The following is a 24,837-nucleotide window of genomic DNA, read 5'->3' as shown; positions in this document are numbered from 1 at the left end:
ATTCGTTATTTTAATCAATTTCTTTTTATTTCTGATTTTGAATTAATATACATATAAATACTAACGATCTGAATTCCTCGATATTAGAAAAATTAAAACAGTTTCCGAAAAACATAGTCAATAGAAAAGTTTAGAAAATTCAACCTTCGCTTTTCTTATTTCAGATGATAAAAGTTCTTCCCACAATCCTGTTGTAAATTGTAAATCATTTAAATATTTTATTATTAAAAATTTATCAAAAAAAATGGTGATGAATGAAATTAACTACTATCGGAGGCGTAATTCCAGCTTTGAGATGACCTTTCCTGGCAATGTATTAAAAGTTATTTCGATTAATGTTTCCTGTCAGTTTTTGAGGCTGGAATTTGAGTATACTTGAATACAAAAGTCAATTTTTTTGTTCTATGAAGGAGTTTTCTCATTTTAAAAATCGCTTATACATATTTTCGTTTTCATAACTTTATTCAATAACTTTTTATGCTTTTTATGTACCTGATCAACTAACATCGTTCTTTTTCCCAATGAATGTTCTGGTACAAGCACCACTCCTTCCTGTTCGCGAGCGTGAAAGTAGATTGTTGTCTCGATATGCTCCATACACGAAGAGCGTCCCAGAAAATCCTCGGAACACATCGGAATAAACCAACACTAAACCTGCGAGGATTTTTATCAGCCACAATTCCATAACATTTACATTCAGAGATGGCAGCATAACCCTGAGAGAAAGTATCAATTTTGACTCAATAAAACATGCAGAATGGAAACATAACACCTACACGGAAAAAAATTGCATGGGTTTTTCAAATACAGGATCATGATAATTTTACTATGTCCACGATCTAGTATTTTCTACCACGATTTAGTATTTTGTACCAGAAATCTGGGCTAAAGTACTACGACATAGTATTTTTACTATGCGAACTTTGACAGCTCATAGTAATTTCCTCGTGTCTAAATTACCATGCGCATGATATTCTGATATTGTACGATTCGTGCTCCCGAAATTACTATACCCATGGTAATGTTGACATATCTTCTTTTGTGTTGTCGAAAAAACTATGCTCATGATAAAAACCTTCTGCGCAAAGTATTCTTATGATTGTTTTATTCATTTCACTCTTGGATCCATAGTACTTTTACTATGTGCTTCTTTTGAGTGTATTTTATTTTGTTTTCGCTGTCATCCCGTCGCGAAATCGAAAACGTTAAATTAAAATTCTGCCAGAAATCGTCGAAAAAGTGGCCAATATGAAATCTTCCGTTGCGGATTCAATTGTAAACTTTTCGGTAAACTATCAGATTGGATTGTGTTATTTACTTGGGCAATGCTTTCGAGAATCGACCAACCGGCTGTCCTTTCTGGAAAAGTTTATAGAACATTTCCGAATCGACGAACAGGAAGCTGCTATACAGACAGCACATTAGTCTGACCGGAAAATGTATTTCTCAAGTGAGTAAGATTGTGTCCTTTTTATTTCGCCTGTAACTTATTTATTTAATTTACCAATCCTATTTGTTTTAGTGGCGGTGAATGGTGTTTTCGTCTACAAAGCTCGAGTTCCCCCCCGCTCCCTGGAAACCTGCACAATTGACCAACATCGAAGGACATTGGAACATCAAACTGGATGTGGGACGAAATATGCCGTTTTTTAACTAACCCGCACTGAAAGCGGGGTGCAGTATCAAGTGGAATCATTCGGGCTGAAAAATGCATTCCTTCAGGTGAGGAAATTATATTTTTGAATAATTCCTCTATGCTTATTAAAAAGGCGAACGTTTTTGAACTGATCAAATGTTTTTCTCCGTTTCTTTTTTGTTTCAATGTCTTTGCGAAGAATGCTGTTTTCGTTTTTGGAGCCCGAGTGGGCACAATTGGCCAGCGTCGGAGAACATTCGATCGTTTTAGCCTCTTCATACCGTATAGCAGCTGGGGCGAAAGATGCTTTTTCAACTAATTAAGAAAAGGAATGCAGAATCAGCACATCGATTGGCCCTGAAAATGTAGTCTATCAGGTGAGTGAAAGTGTTTTTCTAATCAACCTACTGTTTAACCGAACTGTTTTAAATACTTAATGAACTGTTTTCCTTTTTTTCAATTTTTATCGGAAGGTTATAATTCTCCACTTCCCGTATCGATGGCCTCAAAAGTTCTTCCAAAACATCCCGAAACGGCATGGAAAAAAAGATTTATCGATATAAGCGTAAGTTAACATCATCAATTTCAATATGCAAAGTAATTAAATTTTTTTAAAATTTATTTCAGAGTATTCCGATTAATCATCAAGCTGCAATTACATCCGGCGTACTGTGATCCGTATTAAGTGACACCATGATAAAATAAAGAAGTAACATGAAAACATTGCATTTTTAATTAAAGGGTTCAGAATATCATAATAAATAGTGAAATCGATTACGCTACGAGATATTTATACCATGCTGCATGGTAATTTTACTATTGGATCATGCCATCTATGCTTATTTCTATCATAACACAAACTATTTTTTAAAATTAAAAACGTTAATTTTACTATGCGCGATGTAACCGAACTCATGGTTTCATTGACAATTGTAATATGAACATAGTCGAAATTACTATACGCAGCCAAAATCAACACATAGTAAAATAACCATGCGCGTAGTATTTTCAAGAACAAAACATTATTGACTCAAAAATATGGTTACGTGTTGTTCATTCAAACCACGGATTTAGTAATTTTACTATGCTTTTTTTTTGTGTGTACCTTACACAAACAGCTCGATAGTTCAACATCGTATTTCGGTGTACCCTGTCTGTTTGCCAAGGACTGGAAAGTTTTGGCTCCGCGCACACCGAAACTTTCCCTGTGAAAAGCTGACATTTCGTCCCGATACGGCGATTTCGTTGGTATTAGCACATGAACAGTAAGCGGAAGTTCCGTTCCAAAATATGATAGAACCATGAATTTTGGCGACACCAGATGGTAGCGTTTGAAACTGAACCGAAGGAAAAAAAACGTTTTCTCTTTTGACGAATGTTTGTTTGGTAACCAGTATAGTCAGCAGCCGACTTCGTCGTTTAATAGTGTCGGTAGTGACGTCACCCATTGTCATGGTTACTATGTTTACGAAAAAAAACATTACCACTACGTTTGCATAGCACCTATCTCATCACCTCTCTATGTACCTCATAGTGCTCCATGCACCTCATCAAGGATACGCATATCAACACCGCCTACTAACGACAATTCGTACTGTAGTCACTGATAGTAGAACCACAGACTGATACAACTCTCCATACAAAACAAACCATAGACTACACTGCCACCTAACGTCGACATTGCCTTCCAATAATAAAATGCAACGAATTGATCATGGTAGCCATGGTGACTTTGATTATAAAAGTGCAAATAAACAACTGTAAGGCAGTAAAATTTATCACCGTTTTTTTTGGAACATTTCAAAGGAAAATTTCTTGAGAAATGGTCAAACCCTTCGAATCTCCTGAACTCGAATAACGAAATTTAAGTTTTTAAAGTTCAGTTAGGTAAGGTTTGATGTATTTTGTTGGTTTTGATTTCGGAACAAATTGAAAAAACTTCTTTTAAACTAATTTTAACTAAAGGAAACAATTAAGAGGTTTCTTAAAGCATCATCACAGTCAACTGCATATTTCTGCCTCCATGCCGAAAAATGCCCACCTCATTGAAAAAAATCCAAAATCCTTACAGAGGTAGAGCACTGAACGTCACTTTTCTGATTATGCAGGGTTTAAAATATCTGATCAGCAATTTTTTTCAAACTGAAGGCAAGCAAACTTCAGCAGTTCTTGATCACGAGGAGAACTTTTTTCTTGAAACAGTGACCTATCGGCACAGAGATCAGAGGTCGGGCTGGAGCTCAAATCTTTTGCAAGAATGCCAACAGATATTTTAAAGAAAAAAAACTGATCAAATAGCCAATAGATGTCGTTATAAACAAACTGAGCGAAGATTTGTTTACTTTCGTTAAATATGCACGCTTAGGCCAAAAACACTTTTAAGCATCAATAAACAATCTGACTGAACGTTTTTGAATGGTTATTAGCTATGTATAGTTTACATCATTTGAATGAGCTTAGAAAATTGAATAAAATAATAGACAACATAAAATATCATAAAAAGTATTTGAAAAAGCTTGAGAATTTGCCGTTTTAGATGGCGATTTATCTTAATAACTTGATCGACAGTTAAAATTTATCGATCCAACCGTTTTAATGGACAGGCTGTTAAATATTTATCTTTTGTTCAAATTTTACTGTGCAAACTTACTCCTAATTAAAGTTTATCAACAAAACAAAAAACACAAATGATAATACAGGTTTACCAAATACTCTTTTCCGACATGCCTATTAAAGGGTGTGTCACATCAAATTGCATCACGGAAAAAACGCTGTAGAAATTCTCTCAGTACACCGATCCTTTTGAAAATTTTAGACAGTAAAATAAAAACTATTAAACCACTTTGGCATTTTCTTTTTATTCATACTCCGAGCCTAAGCCCCTTCTTCTTTACCCCGTCCATAAGGTTCTGTACAACGTCAGGTTGTAGTTTTTTTTTTAACAGAAATCCATTTTCTCTTGAAGTCCATTTTCTCTTGAACTTTTGGGTTCTTCCGGAGGGCCTGCTTCATACTCGCCCAATATTTCACTATTGGACGAAGCTCCGGCGCGTTGGGCGGGTTCCTTTCCTTTGGCACGAAGGTGACCCCGTTGGCTTCGTACCACTCCAACACGTCATTTGAATAGTGGCACGAAGCGAGATCCGGGCAGAAGATAGTCGAGCCCTCGTGCTGCTTCAATAGTGGTAGTAAGCGCTCCTGTAGGCACTCCTTAAGGTAAACCTGCCCGTTCACCGTGCCGGTCGTCACAAGGGGAGCGCTCCGCTTTCCGCAAGAGCAGATCGCTTGCCACACCATGTACTTTTTGGAAAACTTGGATAGTTTCTGCTTGCGAATCTTCTCCGGAACGCTGAATTTGTCCTCTGCGGGGAAGAACAACATGCCCGGCAGCTGACGAAAATCCGCTTTGACGTAGGTTTCGTCGTCCATTACCAGGCAATGCGGCTTCGTCAGCATTTCGGTGTACAGCTTCCGGGCTTGCGTCTTCCCCACCATGTTTTGCCTTTCGTCGCGGTTAGGAGCCTTCTGAACCTTGTATGTATGCAGGCCCTCCCGCTGCTTGGTCCGCTGGACGAATGAACTTGACAAATTCAGTTTCTTAGCGACATCCCGGACCGAACTTCTCGGATCACGTCTAAACTGCTTAACTATACGCTTATGATCTTTGTCACTGACGGAGCATCCATTTTTGCCATTCTTCACCTTCCGGTCGATGGTTAGGTTCTCGAAGTATCGTTTTAGTACTCTGCTAACCGTGGATTGGACGATTCCCAGCATCTTAACGATGTCCCGATGTGACAACTCCGGATTCTCGAAATGAATGCGCAGGATTAATTCACGACGCTCTTTTTCGTTCGACGATATTTTTTCCAAATTTACGATAAATTGACAGTGAAGCCATGGCCAACGTGATCTATACACTCTTATCTGATTATAAGCGAAAGCTGAAGATATAATTCCTAAAAATTTCTACATCGTTTTTCCCGTGATGCATTTTGATATGAAACACCCTTTAGTCAAGACCTGGTTTTGACTAATTTGGGGGTGCCTTTGATTTTTTTTTATGGGCTCTTGTTTTTAAGACGACAGTTTAAAATATTGTAACAAAATAAAAATCCATATAAGAAATTTGTAGACTTAAATACCAAACAACGCTTTAATTTTGAATAATATTTTTTTTTACAATTCGGAGAATTTTAATTCTCTGAAACTACAACATCTAGGAAAAATTTCTGAAACTATGATTGTTTGGAGGATAATAAGTTAATTCAAAATCAGTGTTTGTTTTTCATAAAGGTGCGTTGGTTTATTAGTAATTCATGATTAATGTTACTAGAAAGTGATGAATTTATGCATTTCCAAGCGCTGAAACATTCGAACTCAGAACACCACATACTTAAAATAAGTTTTCAATCATTTGCTGTATAAATTTTAATCAATATTCAAAAACTACTAAAAAGAAGATTGAATTATTTGAACAGTTAAAAAACTATCATTTGAGCTTCAGGACTCAAACCAAACTCTATTCAACTTTTTTTTACGAATTGTGGTTATGATACCTACAGTAACATTTTTTATGAGTATAATGTTAAACTAGTGAAAAAATTAAAATGAGTGAGAAAATCGGAACACGTGAAACGCAAATTATTATTTAAACAACAATTTTCGACCACGTGGCGAGGAAAACTCAAAGCAACACCAGGTATGCCAATTTGATGAATATTTCTTTTTTTTATCTTGGGCCACTATTCGATTTACATTATATTTTTCTACAGGAGGTGGCGTCTAGTGTAAGCATTCTATTTAGATTACCAGGTTTTTTCCAGGCTTGCTCGGATTTTCAAAGAAAAAAAAATTAAGAAAGCAAGGTTTGGCGTTTGCCTGGATTTCAGAAAAAAGCACGTATTATTTCAGAGTTAATAGCACCGAAAGCTCCAGTAAAGTTAACAGAATTGATAATTTTTGCGTCAAATAACAAATTTTATTGCGCTTGCTTCATAGAACCATTTTTTGGTACTATAATTTAGATATCGAAGTCACTGAGGTGCTTCGATAAAACAAATTTAATGTCTTAATTTTTCAACTTTTGAAGTTATATGAGAGAAACTGCGTTTATGGTCGGATTTGCCCGGTTTGGTTTGGAAAATTGGGAATTGAAATGCGTGTACATTGCCAAGTTTTCGAGTAAAAATTGCTCGGATTGGATACGTTCTGGAAAAAAGTTGTCTAGTGCAGCGGTCGGCAACCTTTTGAACCAGAAGAGCCAAAAATTGCAAATTAAGGAAATGTCCAAGTTTCAAAGAGCCGCAATTCATTTTATCCTTACTACAAATAATGGTGATCGCTAAGATACATTGTATCCTGATGTTAACTCTGTTTTATTATCCTTTTCACAACGCCACAGATTTTCGTTATTTTATTGGCAAACGGAATCAATACATTTTCATAACGGGTACAGCTTAGTAACGTTGAAATTTTGGCGATTTACCATTATGAACTGATAAAATTTATCATTTTAAACTTTGGTGCAATTCTTTCCTAACACCTTTTCCCAGATAAAAAATTGACTTTCGATGTGTTCTTTTGAAATATTAAAAAGAAGCATTGGAAATTTTATATAATAAAAATGCATACTACAAGATGTAAATTAATCTAAAAAAAAAAACTATACGAGGGTTTGTCACAATTATTTTTTCTTCAAATTCTACAAAAAAGTCTCATTTTTTTTGGTTTAAAAAATTATATTTTTCGATAACGAAAATTAAAGTTTAAATTCTCAATTCTGTTCACAATCATAACACTTCTAAGTTGATTCTTCTCCATACAAATGAAATTTTAAATATATTGTCTAAACCTCTGTCTCAAATATATCATGGATTCAGATTGATCCTTCTGTCATAGTTTCTATGAATTCTTATCACAAATTCATATTTTGAATTTTTAAACAATTAGTGATTTGGAATTTAATGTATTTGATTTTTTCAAACAGATTTTTTAATTTGTTGAATGAATTCTCAGTTTTCACTTGCGAATTTGTAATGTTAAACATTATAGTAGTTTGTTGACGGTTTCCTGGCCGAAAATGTTAACCAATTTTAATGATATAAGATTCGTTGTGTGAATAATTTATTCTAATTTTTCAATATTTAAAAACAAAACAATTTCAAATATTTCAAACAGTCAAAAAAATATTTTTAAAATACTTTTAATTCATGACAGAATTGCTGTTTTTCAATATATCTTGAATTTTAGGAATCGTCAAGAATAGATTCTACCGACGATGTAGAAATATGCTGGGGTCCAATGAAAGTTTTGGTAGTTATCTCGGATCTTCCATAACAATGATAAATCTTACATGACAATAGACATCTAAGTTTGGCTTTGCTTCGCTGTATTTCATTTTTCAACGAATCGATTTTTAAACTCAAATTTTAGTTTTTTGACGTTATTTTGGTCTTCACTATATCGAACAAACCAAAACCAAAATTCTTATAAAGACATAGAAATCAAAATCAACTTTTAGAACAACCATGACGTTTTAAAAATAATTGCAGAAATAGGAATTAGGTCCAGAATAAAAAAAAATATGTAAAAGTTGTTAAAAGATATATTAAAGTTTATGGAAGAAAATGCTTCTTTACCAAATAAAGTTTCTCCTTCGAATAAATACTTTAAAATATTCATATTATACATGAAATTCTAAAATTAGACCAGCACTCAGCTCCCGGTTTATAAAAATATTATTTAACAAACTTGAAAATTTTGTTCACTTGAACTCATGTTTAAAATTAGAATGGAGAACTTGATTTTTTTTTCATTGACTTGAAAAGGAACATGGAGAGATGGAATTCAATATTTGAAAAATTTAAAAACAAAATGTTTTGAAAAATAAATTTTAAAGAACAAAATAATTATTATCAGCATTATTAAAATCATCATCTGATGTTCATATTTGATCAGAACGGTGGTAAAGCAAATTTATTTTTAAAATATTCAATTCAAGAAAAAAAAACCCAATTTCATGATCTTAACAGTGGGGACTTTATTTGACGATTAAAAAATGCTCGGTTTTTATCCGATTAAATCAGAAAATCAAATTCAACGGAAACTTCCCGTGCCAGCGAAGAAACAATCTGACAAGATGCTGTTAATTTGGTTAATAGTAGTTTTTTGTTTTCTTTTGGAATCCTGGGAAATATTATCTGAACTGAAGGAACTTATGTTGCGTCCGTTTACTCTAGAAAATTTCGAGTCTTTTCAAAATTTTCACACATTAAGCTAAAGAGCCGCAGGTATACATCCAAAGAGCCGCAGGTTGCCGACCTATGGTCTAGTGCCATTTTGAATTTAGTTACTGTTATCCTCATAGATTTCACATAAATTTCAAACGAAAATATAAATCTAACGAACAATTAACTAAATTGAGGTATTGGCTGTGTTTAAGGAAGTTGAGGATTATGCATAAGCCTGAAAGCGGTTTTTCAAAATATACCTGGCACCCCTGTGCTGTGTGGCAGTGGCCTAAAGAATACTGCCACTGGGATACTGGTCCATGTCGTAAGAGGCGACTTATCCAGTACTTCCCAGATACGTTTATCTCATATTTCTGTCTATTGGAAATCAATGAGGCTGTATCTGGGCGGGGGAGAAAATAGGTCAAGGTCAATTATTGCATGCAGAGTTTAGAAGTTTTTCAAGTTCAAAACATTGGAAGGAAATGTTTTGAATCTGAATCAGTTTTAAATTCTTGCTAGTATTTTTTGACCTTTGTACGTATTTTCTCTCGAGAAGGGTATGCCAATAGTGCATATGTAGTATATGCATTTGCACAAGCTGTATTCTTCCATATTTTCTCGATTTACCAAATTGGAATATGATTTTTCATTTAACAAATCTCTTTGCTCTCCTAGTAACTCCATTCAATAAAATCTCTTCACAAGTGTTCAAATGTGAATCGCAAACGCATCGCTTACGGTCCCATTGCTTCTGAAATCATAGAAGAATATGATCTAAATTACATCAGTTATATCTGTTACGTCAAGCGCAAAATAAGTGTATTTTCCTTATAATGGACAAGTATTCAGTCCCTTCTATCTTTGGATTGGCAACAGAATTTTGTGGAGGTAAATGTCCGTTCATATAAAGATATTTAATTGTAAAAATTGCATCATGGTTATTCAATCATTGAGCCGTACAAATATCGTTTCCGTGAAAAAAAAAAAAATTCAAAAAAAAAAATATATATATATATTTTTTTTTTAGGGTTGCCAAAAGGATTCAATATTCCCTATTAAATCAAGTTTTTGATCAAAACTTGTATCGCATGTCGACAGTCATATCTGTTTCACCTAATATATGTCACTTCTCTTGTATTGACACATGTTCCCTTAGCTTTAGAATGGTTATAGTGTTAAGAAGAGTCAAAGCTCCTTTAATATCGTACTCTGATATTTCGTATCATACGTCAATCCTGGTTCTGGAATCCACTGCTACAGCTTCGTGCAGTGTTAATATCGCTTGTATCAAATTTGGCGTCACAGAAGCTCATTGTAGTCGTCTAACCAGTCTAACTGGTCAGTAAAATAAAAATATATAAAATCAAGACTTTGTGTTCTGAATCTCCTGTATGGTTAAGCTATGATTCAGAGGTACTATTGTACCTATATTTACCTTCCACTTAGTGTGTACATGTCCCTCTTTTGCCCGACTTCATTCTTTTTAATGTATGTCAGAATTTAACAAAGGAAGTTAAAAAAGTCCTTATTTCCAATATTTTGATTAAAAAAAAAAAAAAGCTTCATTGCTTAAAAATCCCTATGTGGACAGGCTAAATGCCAACTTTGCCATTCTAAAATCGTTTATTTGCCCTCATTGTAGCATACTGGTTAGAACATTTTCTGATCATTGTAAACTCAAATCTCCTGAATTTTGTAGTTGTGAATCAATAATGTATGACTCTTTTAGCTCATATATGCCTGTTATTCGATTGCTAGAAAGCTTTTATGTACTCTCGCCTATCCTGATATAAGTGTATCTCATTCTAAGAATTTAAACTAAAATAACAATCTGTCATTTTTCACCCAATGCGGTTATAAGCTTCAATGCTTCAAAATTCCTACGTGGATCGGCTTTATGCCCTAAATATTTATTTATTTTCTAATCCTTTTATGGTTTTCAGGTTTCTCAGGTATATGATGAAATCTGTAAAAAAAAGGCTAGGCACAATTTTCCCGTTTGTTTGGATAACGTGCCGCTATCAAGCCTACCCCTTTTCTGATACCTGATACCTGATCTGAAACATTTTAAGCCTGCAAAATATTACCAATTTGTTTTAAATGCTGTGATTGGTCATGGCAAGTATGAATTTTTCCTTAAAATGCCCCTGTGTCTTGATAATTTCACAATTTAGGTTTATCTTCATTTCGATCTAAATTTTATAACCCTTTCAATAAGTCACCAAGCAGAGAAAAACGAATAAGACAATATTTTCTGACACATCGATAGAGCAAAATCTAAACTTTGATTTTATGCTAAAAAATCATATTGAACTCGCTAAGGTATGCTTTTTATGGGTATATTCATTCACGGCCCATGCGCTCGTTATAACGCGCCAATCGTAGTAGGCTGAAAATAGCATTAATTTTTCAAAAAGGCCAATTTTCATTAAAAATTAACAAAAAGTCTAAAACCATATTTTGAGCGTTAATTCAGCCCAAAAAATCTAATTTTCTTTTCTTTTTAATTTTGATTAGTCCATTTTGATTTTCTTTTCAGTCAAGAGTCTGTAAGTATTGGTATGTTTTCGGTCTTCGGCTGCTTTCGGGTGTGTTCGGCTGCTAGGCGCGTATTGAATACACAGCGGCGCGTATTTGCAACGCAGTTTTGTTCTGTGGGTTTTGATATGCATTTTAAAAATCAAGTTTTTGAAGCAACTATAGCAATTTGAGTAATAAAAAATCATAGGCATTTGTAGAAAACACTTTTCTTCAACGATTACACCCATTTTTACCACAATTTGTACGTGGAATTCATAGGAAATCAGCTATTCGCTTAGGTGGCGCATAATAAGGCATGTTCCCCTACAACCCCGAGGAACAATCCTCAGAAACTTGTGTAAAATTTCAAAATATGCTCTCTTTTAGAGAAGCCGTTAAAAATTGACGAAAAACCGAGCCATCTATTGCTTGATTTCGAACTTTTCAACGGCACTGTTTCTAGATAGCTCTTTTCTTTTAAAAGTAACAAGCTGAGAAATTATAGAATACAACAGAAATACACACGTTTCAAGACTTAGCTTGTTCATCTTTGTTGTAAAGTCGAAAAATCCGCGTATTCTTCGGAAAAATCAGAGCAAAATCTTTGTCTGAGCAATATTACGATTGGTCAAAAACTGTGCTTTACAAACAAATCTGGGCCCCTGGAATCCCGCCAGTCAGCAGGCAGCCAACAGCCAGCTGTCAAAATTTCGACTTCGTTTCGAAATCAATTCTTTACTGTTTATCCTTCTAGAAAAAAACTAAATCTAGGTGGGTAAATTAAACATTTTAAAACATAAGTGCAAATATTTTTTCATTATTCTATTCCAAAGCACAATTTCAAAAAAAAAAAAATAGCATGCAGAATACAGCTTTCAAATTGATGCTGGTTTTTGATATGATGTTCCTTTTAATCAAGAATGTTTCCATTTTCGTTGCAACACGAAAAACGAAACCCTAGGCCATGGTTCCTCCTGTATTTCGCAATACCCAAGAATGGTAAACACATAGTCCTGCCAATATACGAAAATTTGACAGTGTTGGTACTCGAACAGGAATATTTTTTTTTATTATGATTATGCGGGCGGGGGTGGCAAAGCCGAGATGGAAAGGACGCCCTTATGCCGTTGTTGATCCTGAAATAGACGGAAAGCAGACACACCGGTGAATTTTTCATGAACCACTTTGTGCCAGCTATGTTATGAATTGGATTGATGTGTCCCCGGGGACCATGACCGTACGCAATGTTTTTAGATCTAGGGTAGGATAACTAGGGGATGGAACGAACATGAACGAAATTAAATTGGCGTTATGCGCACCTCCTGTTAACTAATCATTCTAATCGATTCCATTCAGTGGTATTGCTCAGGGATGAATGAGGATTTCAAATTTATGAATTAACATTTTCATATGAGGATTCTCCGGAATTAATTCTTTGTTGAATGTTCTGGTTATGAGATTTTCATTCAAATTGAATTTATTATAAAAGAATACATTTGCAATCAGGTGTCGCAATCCTACAATGCACTCTTGATTTTCCTCTGGGAGGCTCAACGTCATGGTCTGATCGCGTCAGACAATATGGACAAATGATGAGCCGCCTCTCGTCTCAGATTTCCCGTCCAAATCACAAACTTCCCGAGAGCCGGCTCCATCGAAATCGTTTCCAAAATCCAGCATCATCCGTCGTTTTGAACTGAGCTGAGGGTGAGAACGACCGTCTGCCTGCTTTTTTTTGTCTCGGAATTGGGATGAAATCATACATATTGGAAAAGTGAGGGTGGATGTTTGCCAGCGAAACGGAGCAGGAGTGGTTCAAGCAAACAACCAACCCAATACGTTTTAGTAGGGAATGGCAAACAAGAAACGAGAGAAGAGAACTTGACAATACGGGCGAATGTCAAACCCCTCTGGCTGGAGGAATGAATGGATGCAGATGGAGCCAGGTGGGGGTGGTTGGAAATTTCCAAACATGTGGCATTTTGTTTCGGGCGAGGCAACTGACATGTTATGCGGCACTTGTTTGCTGTCTGATGTCGTCGTCTGTTGCTGCTGATGATGGGATATACGGTTTTTCGACTTGGGGTAGGTCGAAAATCGAGAGCACATCTGCAGGATGACATGTCTGTTTGACTAGCGAAATTTATTAGTTTTTAACTATTTTTTAAGGTAGTCAGCTGAATAAATGCACATTAAAATATTGTCAAGTTAGAGAAAAATCATTGATCTTGAAACGCTTCCTGATAAAACTTAGAAAATATTTCAACGCTTAATCATCCCCCCTTTCTCTTCCAGCAATGAGGAATGGATCTCGTCCCCTAGTCCGGGAAGTGTGCCGGGTTCGGCACCGCCGCTGAGTCCGTCCCCCGGCAGCCAAAGTCACACCTACACCACCACCATGTCCAATGGGTACTCGTCGCCGATGTCCACCGGAAGCTACGATCCATACAGTCCGAACGGGAAAATGGGTAAGTACAACAATGTTCATTATAATAATATGAATTTTGTGCAGAACTTTAAATAATCATTCGATCTAATCTGAACAATAGTAACATCTGAGGGTTTTCAAATCCCAAAAATTCAATCAACTTCAGGTTCAGAATATATGTAAGTTCTATGTCGAAACGATAATCAAAAGTACACTAAAATCTCACGAATCGAATTTGGAATCGAACATTTCAGGTCAAAAAGATTGTTTATAATCTGGAATATTTGAATAAGACTACTGTAGTATTTTGATTGTTATGCTTTTTTGAATGGCGAAGAAATTTCCGAATAAGTTGAAAATAGTCGCAATTTTGAAACAAGTTCGATTCAACTTAAGAAAAAATTTGAGCAATTTTATAATAATTTTGAGATTATTTCAGAACAACCATTAGAAAACTTAACGTTGAGTAGGTAAATGAGAAAAGATAATGAAACAATTGAAAGAATATTTCAAAACTCTTTTCTGTACCTACTATTTTGAAAATCATTTGAAATCAACTATGAGCCATTCTTTTGAGACAATTTTTCAGAATCATTTTTATGAACAACATAAGCCCATTTTAATCTTATTTATGAACTTGTTTTGAAGGTTTTGTATCGATTCTGAGTGATTAAATTTAAAAAAAAAAAATCTTTGATTAATCGTTACTAAACAAGAAATTTGAAATTTTATTCGAGTTGAACCTTGAAATATTTAAGCATAAATAACATTCAACAACCAGTCAAGTTTAAAACAACATGAAAAATATTCAGAAACAAACTGTATGATTAATAAAATTGTTCAAAATCAACTATGAATGAATTTTGAGAAATTGTTACAAAAATATTTATAAAAAAAAAATCTAAACGATTTCGTGTAAATTCAACGGCACATTTTGAGAGGATTTGTGATTATTTTAAGAAAGGTCTCAAAATTTTAAAATAATTTAAAAAAAAATGATTTTTTCTAAACTATTTTTAAATGTCTTTTTTTTTTGTCAATCGTAACAGCCCCTTTCAATTCTCAATTTGTTTTAAGGAACTTTGGGGGAACATGAAAAAAAAATAGAAATTCAACAGACCTAATTATATTTCAATATTACTTGATGAAGACATTTATGAGAATAATTTGCAAGTAATTTCAAAACATTTTCAACACAACTGTTGATCATTTTCTTGAGAAATAAAAAAAAACTATATTCTTGAGTTTTATGACGATTCAAAAAATTAAAACTTCTTCAAAAATCGCCACAAAACCTTACAAATTTGAAACTTTGGATTCAATTTAATAAACATCTTACCACTTTTAAGATTCAATACACAATAAGATTCGATAAGTTCAAAATCAACTGATGGGACATTGAACAAAGAATTTATTTTAATATTTTAAATCATATAGTAAAAACCTATCGACTGCTTGGGTAATGAATAAATTTTCGGTGATTTAAATCAAGTTACAATCTTCAAACGATTTTTATTTCTTCATCCGACGTTTCGGCATTTATTATGACTTTTTCAAGGAGTTAAAAGTGTTTTGAACTTGCTAAACTTTCTAATCGGGAAATGTAAGTCCAGTTGTAATTGATCTGGATGAGATGGATAAGATGGATTTGAAAAATTTTGAAAAGTAAAAACGGATATAAAAATGATTTACACAACATCTTAAGTAGTGTAAATAATTGTCATTTCCGTTTTCACTTTTCAAAACTTTGCAAAGTGTTATATCCATCTCAACTCCTTGAAAAAGGCATACTAAATGCCGAAACGTCGGATGAAGAAGTAAAAATTGTTTAAAGATTTCGCCGAAAATAAATAAATTTGTTTTAAATTATATTTACATTCAGACAAGTTTTAAAAAATATTTAGATGAAATTTGAATCTGTTTGACAACAACCATTAACTAATTTCAACCTCATTTAGCGACAAATTAATTATAGCATTTTTTGGCAGTTTGGAAGAAGCTGTAATAAAAATTTGAGTCACTTTTTCAAGTTAAAATCTTGTCTTAAAAATCATCAAACTAATTTTTAAAATCACCGCAAATCCGCTAAAATAATCTTCAAATTCGCTTATACATGATTCAAATTGCTTCGAATTTCTGTTGTTTTTAAATTCAGTTCTGGCTCTAAGTATTTTGTTTTAAATTGTAGTCCTTGTCTTGATTTTACGACTCTTACGAATCTCAATTCAGAGATTCACTATCGCTCACAAGAATAGATCAATGACTGACAAGGTTGCCGAAATCACAGAAAGTCTGTAATTTCACAGCATTTTGAGCAATATTTTATCACAGAATCTGTGTCACAGAACATAGAATTTTGAATAAAACACTGATTTCACAGATTTTTTGATTTTTTTTTGGCAAAAATGAAATTTAGATTTTTTACTTTGATATAAAAAAGTATGAAAAGATTGGTAATTTTAATTGATTATTCCCAACTAAAATGAAAAAAAGACCCAAATTATCTTGAATTTTCAATGAAATTAAAGAAAATAACATCACAGAAAACCATCACAGAATTTTGAAAAAATCACAGATCTCACAGAATTTTTGGTTTTTTTTTGCCAAAATGAAATTAAGATTTGTTTACTTTGATGTAAAAAAGTATGATAAGATTGGAAATATTTTAGTTGATTTTACCCGAGTTAAATGTAAAAAAAACAAATTCATCTTCAAATTTTAATGAAATTAAAGCAAATAACATCACAGAATTCTGAAAAAAATTCCAGATTTTACAGAATTTTAGGATTTCATTTGGCTCAAATGAAATTAAGTTTTTTTACTTTGATGTAAAAAAGTAGGATAAGATTGGTCATTTAAATTGATTTTACTCAACTTAAATGTAAAAAAGTCCCAAATCATAAAAAATTTTTTGGGTAAAATCACAGAGAGTCGGATTTTTTTTCACAAAAAAAACACAGAATTTTTTTCGGCAACCTTGATGACTGACTTTGCTTTCTTTGTTTTGTCTAGTGTTTCCAAAATATAAAACGTTGTCATAGAAATTTATTTCATTTCATTTTTCTTCAGTGATGCCGAATTCAATTTTTATTATATTTCATTAGCTTCAAAACTAAATTATTTTCTACATATCCTTCATCTTATCCCTACTGTAAAAAACAGCGAAACTTCTCTTAGTTCGTTTAGCACGACTCAGCCTTAAAAATCTGCGCTCCCTGAGCCAATCCGTCTTTTCACCGGAAGCCGAATTAGAAACATTTTTTTCTTAACAGCAGCTTTAAAAATCAGCACCCTCTTAGCCAATCCATCTTTTGATCGTTGGCCGAATCAGTAACAATTTTTTTTCGTAGCAGCAGCCTTAAAAATCTGCGCTTCCTCAGCCAATCCGTCTTTTCGACAGTGGCCAAATCAGAAACTTTTTTTTTCGTAGCAGTATACTTAAAAATCTGCGCTCCTTCAGCCAATCCTTTTTTTTCACCGTTGTTGGTCGAATTATAAACAAACAATCCTAGCAGCAACCTTAAATATCTGTACTCCCTTGGCCAATCCGCCGTTTTTACCGGTGGCCGAATCAAAAACAATTTCTTTCGTAGCAGCGTCTTTTCACCAATGGCCATATCATAAACAAACAATGGTAGCAGCAGTCTTAAAAATCTGCGCTCCCTGAGGCAATCCGTCTTTTCATCAATAGTCAAATCATAAACAAACAATCGTAACAGCAGCCTTAAAAATCTGCGCTCCCTGAGCCAATTCATCTCCACCGGAGGCCGAATCAGAAACAATTTTTTTTTACCAGAGCCGGAACATAAACAAACAATCGTACCAGCAGCTTTTTACAACTGCGTCCCCTGAGCCAATCCGTCTTTTCACCGCTGGCCGAATTATGAACAAATAATCGTAGCAGCAGCCTTAAAAATCTGTTCTCCTTGAGCCAATTCGTTTTTTTTTACCGGTGCCTGAATCAGAATCAAATTCTTTCGTAGCAGCAGCATTAAAAATCTCTGCTCACTGAGCAAATCTGTTTTTTTTTATGGAGGCCGAATCAGAGACATTTTTTTTTCGTAGCGGCGGCCTTAAAATCAGCACTCCCTCAGAAAATCGTATCTTTTCAAGCTAAAAAGTTATTAGCTGTTGAAAAGGGGTATGTCTTTTGGAATTGAAAAATAATCAATTCAACTAACATCTCTGTTGGGTTGGTGCCTAGCGAAGTACTGCAATACCTTCCTAGGGGCACCAACAGTGATGTCAGTTGAATTGATTATTTTTCAATTCCAAAAGACATACCCCTTTTCAACAGCTAATAAATTTTTTACTTGAACTTCGAAAATGACCTCAAATTGACTCAGTCTATTGGGTATTTTTTTGTTCAAAAATTCACACTGTACGATGTCTCATAACTTTACTTGTTTTTAAATTGTAAAAAAATGTTTCCAAAATCACACATAATTATCTCGAAATTATTGCTAATTGGTCGGAGGTGTACAATAAATCAGTTTTTCTGAAGTAAATGTAAAGCAGATAATCATTTATGATCATCGTTATGTCCTTTGATGACAGTTTTTCTTGCCGAAACTGCAACTCAACAGGATGTTAATTTCGTCTAGAGATATATTTTATATGTATAGAAATAATGTCATTATTCCCAACAAAGTTGAGAAAGTTTTAAGCTAAATCCCAAGTGGTTGGGGTTATGAAAAAATGGTAAAGACCATTTCGAGACAATTCATTAGGCAAGAAAGCTGTAAGACAGTTATAAGAAAACTTTGAACATTTTTGGGGTAATTTATGACAAATTCAAAACACAATTCAGAAAAAATTTCGAATCTTCCAAAAGAAACAATTTGCAACGATTGAAAAAAATCATGTTAATTTTGATAGGAACCATAAATACAATTTAAGAACATTACGGATTAATTTCAATCTAGATTTTGAGAAATTTTAAATAAATAATAAAATTATTGATCAATTTTGAGACAATGGGGGATTAAAAAAATTAACTTATTTGTTTAGTTGGTTGTATTTGAAAAGCCAAAATAAGATGCCCTGACAAGAACTCAACGCAGAATAATTTTTTTCAAAACAAAAAATAATCAAACCATGTGAAGTCCAGTTTGAAACAGCGCCTATAGTGGTTGCTAGCGCAAACCCAAGTCTGTGGTTTGACGTTCAGGTGGCGCTGGAATGGTACAAAACATGATCGTGTTAACGAACACACACTCGGTCCGGTCGTTCGTCTATCGACGAGCGAGCGCGTTCTCGATTCTTGCGGTGTTTCAAGACTTCAATGGGTCACCTTTAAGAAAACTCAACGACGGAACCGCATTATAAAGACTGTAAACTTGAAAGTGCTTTGCTCCGTCGTTTGGGAATCTGGTTCGTAGCTTTCAAGTAAAATTGCGGACATATTTATACAAAAAAATTAAAAAATGCACTAAAAAAGCATTTAAATTTGAGACCTCAACATATATCTATACGTCGATGTATTAATTGAATTTTGCATAACTGTTTCGGAATCAATCGAGAGTTATTTCTATGCAAATTTAGTGAATAGTGTTGTTAACATTTACCCTACCTCTAGTAGGGAGCTCAAATTGGAAAGCGATCATAAAAAAAGTGAGAGACTAGTGGCTTAACGATTAAGAAGACTATAGAATGTTGAACGCACTTCTACTTGACTGATTGACTTGATCGAGAGAAAAAGTCACGCCTTGAAAAGAACTTGATTGGTTTGGTTCAACAGGTTTTTTCTTTACACTCGATCCATTCTTAGGAGCTCGTATACAGTTTGAGTTACGTTCCGGTTGGAGTCTTGAAGAAATTTGATTGATTGCTGATGTTAATGGGGGTTTCGGTTCGATTTGCTTTGGCACATATTTTGTGCTGTACATTTTTTCACACTGTTTATCCTTTCACTTATGAATAAAAGATTGAGCAAATTTGTAGTGAAAAAAGGACTTGGTCAAACTTTGTTGGTTCTAATGTGGCCTTTACATACTTCTGATATGTAAAGTTTTAGGAAGCTACATATTTACTTGTTTTTTATTTTGTGTTGTTGATTACTGTATGCTAAACAAATGAAACCATATGGTGAACAACCTGTAGGAATAACTAAAAACAACAAAAACCTTGACCTACGATAAACACAAAAAGTTAATCTTTCCTTCTTGAGGAAATACGTCATATGTTAACCCAATTACGGTCTGAACTAAACCAACCATGAATGAATAACATTTCCTGACTAAAGTATGTTGCATTTACAGAGTGGTAGCGTGAAAATGACACACTTTGTTTATTGCATAAAACTAAAATCATTTGTTGTTTCTCTTCACAATCAATTTTAACATCACCAATAAAGTGTGAAATAAAGTATGCTCCTATCAATTAATAGCTATATTTAGTTAAACATCCCCCCATGAGGGTTCAAAAAAGGAAGCGAGGTATTTTTTCTCTACACTCAAAATTTAAAATCCAAAATTAAATTATGATAATGAAGTAAGGTTTTTCAAGAGTAACAATCTGGACTAAAAACTAATGTCAAAACCTCAAAAACCCCATCCCAAGTTTTGCTACCGTTTTCAAATTTTTTTCACTTGTCCTTAAAACTGCAGGTCTGAATATTGAATTAAATTAAACCCATTTCGGAGGTTCTAATAACCAAAATTGTATTTCTATTTTCGTACTTCGGCTTTGAAAACCTGGTTCAAACTTGGTTTTGCATTATATATTAAATTTGAGTCATGTTTTTGCCGAAAATCATATGCGTTTTAAATATTTTGATACAGTCTTCACGAAAACATGCACCAAGTTCAACTTGTGTGCAAAATTCAAGGCACAAGTTGATCTTGAGCTAGCAAACAATCCTTCACATAGGTTTATTTAAAACAGCAACCTAAGCATAAAAGTTGTACCTGCGAGTTTGTATCGATGTTCGTACTCAGGTTCGAACATAAATGTTTGTACACAGAGTGGCGCAAGCTCTTTTCCACACTAGCAACGGTTGAGTTATGTTGGGTGCCCCAACAAACTGAGAATATCTCAAAGTCTGACGAACAAAACTAACATCCTAACATATAGGTACTGGATTTGTAGCTGAACTGGGATCAAATTGAAACCTTGGGTTCCTTAAGTATTTTAGTAATTATTCATTCAATTTGATAATAGTTTCCGGAATATGGTAAAAAAAAAAAAATTCAAACATTTAAAGCTTATAAATGACGATCAAAAATTTTAAAATCAGATTCATTTGAAATTCATATTTTAATTCAGGTTCACAATACAGATTATAAATAATTTATTTAAATAATGAATTTAGATTAAATCAGAGCTACAGAATTTAAATGATAGATTCATGAATGAGGGCTCTAAAACTTTGCTCGTAAAACTCTGATCTGGAATTGAAATTCGAAAATCGTACTTTTTTTTGTATATTTCAGAAATTGTAAGGAAACTAGGAAACAGATTCAATGTTCAATTTATGAATTCAGGTTCAATTTTCAGATTCAGAATGCAGATTCAAAATTCGGAAAAAAAATTTAGCTTGTAAATGAGTTTTACAAACAACATAACATTTTTCAGGAATTGAAGAGATCATAAACAAAAAAATTTTCTTCTCAATTCAATTTCCAGAAATTTTTAATAGAGACTAGCTTGTACACGCAGTTCAGCTGAAAATCCAAAATATAATGCAGAAATTGAGTTAGTTTTCTAAGTTTTTCATTACGGAATTGATTTTTAATGAAAAATATTTTATGTTAATGAAACATGTACCTTAGACCGCTGTAAGCTTAGTATGAAAATTTCAAATTCTTAAGCATTTACACCTCCCATAACTTTTTTTGGTTGTTTTTGTTGTCAGAAATAGCAATAAAAATTTTGGAAGCGATCCATTCAGTCCTGAATTAGCGCAACAAGTTTTAATTTTGTATGGAAATTTGTATGGGAAATCGAAAATTTTCATTTGAAAATCGCCAGAGCTGTACTGAAAGTTCCAAAAAATAAAACTTTGGATGAAAAATATTCCTTGATTCTTACAGTAAAACTCATCTGAACAAACCCCAAACCTAACTTTTATCCCAGGAAAGATATTTGTTTTTAAAATTATTTTTTTTTATTTTAGCATTCTTGACTGCTTATTTGAAAGCTGTGAAACCGTAGGATGAGAATAAAAAATCTCAAAAAGTTGCATTACATAGCCAGGAAATTTATTGATTTGTATAACATTTGCAAAAACATTTCATGAAATTATTAAAAGCTCTAGCAAGCAAAGTCTGCTATTTTTGAATACTTATCAATGGATTCAGATTTTTTTATTTTGAAATGGTTATAACTTTTTTCATGAAGTTCCTAGCTGTTTGTCATGTTAGCAAAAAATGAAGCTTAAGAACAGTCAAAACCAATAATCAAAGACCGACTTCATTTCAAGATTATTTGAATTTCTTGGATGATTCAATGTGCCAAAATTTCTTCTTCCATACAAATTTCCATACAAAATTGGAACGCTTTGCGCTAACTCAGGAGTCAACCAAATCATCTCAAATTTTACACTGATGCTTGGTGACCCAAAAGGCATCGAAAAAAAATATTGAAGCAAAAAGTCATTTTTTGCAGCGGTCTAATGTACCTGTCATTAACCTAAGAAATCTGCATAAAATTCTATATTTTCTCGGTGTATCGTTCAACATTATTAATATTGCAATTTTTTAAAAGCCAAATCTCAAACTAAAATCATAAATTTAGTTCAAGATTACGTCAAACAAATTTGATCGGCAGAATTTTTATTTTCATCAAAGGTTAAATCTTTGAATTTTAAAAGAGTTTAGAAGATTGGGCTTTTTTTATTTCAGCCTAGAATAAGTTTTTTAAAGAAAAAAAAAACCAAAAAAAAACTTATTTTATGCTCAAGTCAAATAAGTTTGATCTACCAGACTCTTAAACAAATTCAAAGATTTTAACCATCGATGTTATCGAATTCCATACTTTGCTATTTAAGGTTTCATTAAAAAAAAATTGACTCACCCTTTAAGTTTAGGACTAACTTTCTAAAGTTACGATTTAATACGAAATTTATTAATGTTAAAGTACTTAAAAATGAATAAGCATATAGCTACAAACAGAATTTGTTTTTTTCGTGCCTTGTTGGGCAAAACATCAAAGTTAAAAATCAGCACACCCCAAATTGATCAAATTGACATAAATGGCAAAAAAGACAATAGTCATACAAATAACAAAAGTAGTAAAACTTTGTCGATTTTGCAAAACTTGGTAATTTTTTTTCAATTTGTCAATTTTGGCACATTTGACAAAAATAAAAAAATGACAAAAAGGACGAAAATGACAAATATGACAGAAATGACAAAAAATGACAAAAAAACCATAAATGACTCAATTAACAAACAAATTTCAAAAATAACAAAATTTACAACGCTGTTGAAAATAATTGACATATTTCGCAAAATTATGTATAAGGAAAAAAGGACTATATTGACAAAATTTGCCAGATTGACAAAATTGATAAAATTGAGAAAGCTGAAAGAATTTAAGCAACTGACAAAACTCACAAAACTACAACAAAGGCAAAATTTTCAGTATAATTATTAATGACCGAAATGACTCAATAGGTTGAATGATGATACATGACAATAAAGACAAAACTGAGAATGTTGAAGAACAAAAATGACAAAAATGGCATAAATTACAAAAATGATAAAACATGACAAAAAAAAAAGTTTAAAAAAATGACAAATATGACCAAAATGACATGAATGACAAAATTGACAATAAAAATCAAAAACGACAAAATTGACAACACTGTTGACAAAACTCGCATCATTAATTATAAGGGAAAATAGACAAAACTGACAAAATTAGCCAGATTGACAAAATTGATAAAATTAAGAAAGCTGAAAGAATTTAAGCAACTGACAAAACTCACAAAACTACAATAAAGGCAAAATTTTCAGTATAATTATTAATGACCGAAATGACTCAATAGGTTGAATGATGATACATGACAATAAAAACAGAACTGATAAAAATGAAAAAAAAAAATCAAGAATTATTAAAATGGGTTATAATGAAAAATAACATTGACCAATTTGAAAAAAACGGTGAAAACAATCAAAATGACAAAAAATGATAAAATGTCAAAAATTACAAAAATGGCAAAAATAACAAAAATTACCAATATGACAAAAATGATGAGAATGACAAATCTGACAAAAATAATAGAAATGAAAAAAATTACAAAAATGATCCAATTGACAAAAAATGACAAAAATTACAAAAATGATAATATTGATAAAAATGACAAAAATGGACAAAAATAACAATAATGGTAAAATGACAAAATTATCTAAATTAACAAAATTGTGAAAATTGACAAAATTTACAAAATTGATTGTATAAACAAAATTGATTGTATAAACAAAATTGATAGAATTGAATGGCAAAAAAGACTAAATTGATAAAAATATAAGAATTAATAAAACTTTGTCGATTTTGCAAAACTTGGTAATTTTTTCAATTTTGGCGTAATAGAAATGAAACAAAATGACAAAAATGACAAAAATGACAGAAATGACAAAAACGACAAAAAATTACAAAAATGACCGAAAACCATAAACGACAAAATTGACAAACAAATTTCAAAAATGACAAAATTGACAACATTGTTGAAAATAATTGACCTAACTCGCAAAATAGTGTATAAGGAAAAATGGACAAAATTGACTAAATTAGCCAGATTGACAAAATCGATAAAACTGAGAAAGAAGAATGAACAAAAATGATGAAAATGACAACAATGACAGAAATGACAAAAATGTCAAAAAGTGACAAAAATAACAAAAAGACATAAGTTTAAAAAAAATGACAAAAATGACCAAAATGACATAAATGACAAAATTGACAAAAAAAAAATTAAAAACGACAAAATTGACAACATTGTTGAAAATAATTGACATAACTCGCAACATTAATTATAAGGAAAAATTGACAAAATTAGCCAGATTGACAAAATT

The 24,837-nt window shown here is 32.7% G+C and overlaps 1 protein-coding gene and 1 long non-coding RNA gene across 2 annotated transcripts in view; both read left to right on the top strand.

Annotated features, from left to right (window-relative positions):
* The window catches only part of LOC129740905 (ecdysone receptor-like), a 618,558-nt gene that overhangs the window by 179,189 nt on the left and 414,532 nt on the right, over positions 1–24,837 (top strand). The window contains exon 4 of the mRNA XM_055732554.1: positions 13,687–13,859. Coding sequence (XP_055588529.1) covers positions 13,687–13,859 — 173 coding nt within the window. The remainder of the gene's footprint in view (positions 1–13,686; positions 13,860–24,837) is intronic.
* LOC129740908 (uncharacterized) lies at positions 464–2,351 on the top strand. Its single transcript, XR_008736380.1, has 4 exons — positions 464–1,722; positions 1,836–2,013; positions 2,110–2,201; positions 2,264–2,351. It is a non-coding gene; the product is annotated as an uncharacterized LOC129740908 (long non-coding RNA).

Source organism: Uranotaenia lowii, chromosome 2, assembly GCF_029784155.1.
Source record: "Uranotaenia lowii strain MFRU-FL chromosome 2, ASM2978415v1, whole genome shotgun sequence".
NCBI lineage: Eukaryota > Metazoa > Arthropoda > Insecta > Diptera > Culicidae > Uranotaenia > Uranotaenia lowii.
The sequence above is the reverse complement of the archived record's forward strand: the minus strand, read 5'-3'. Positions and strand labels throughout refer to the sequence as shown.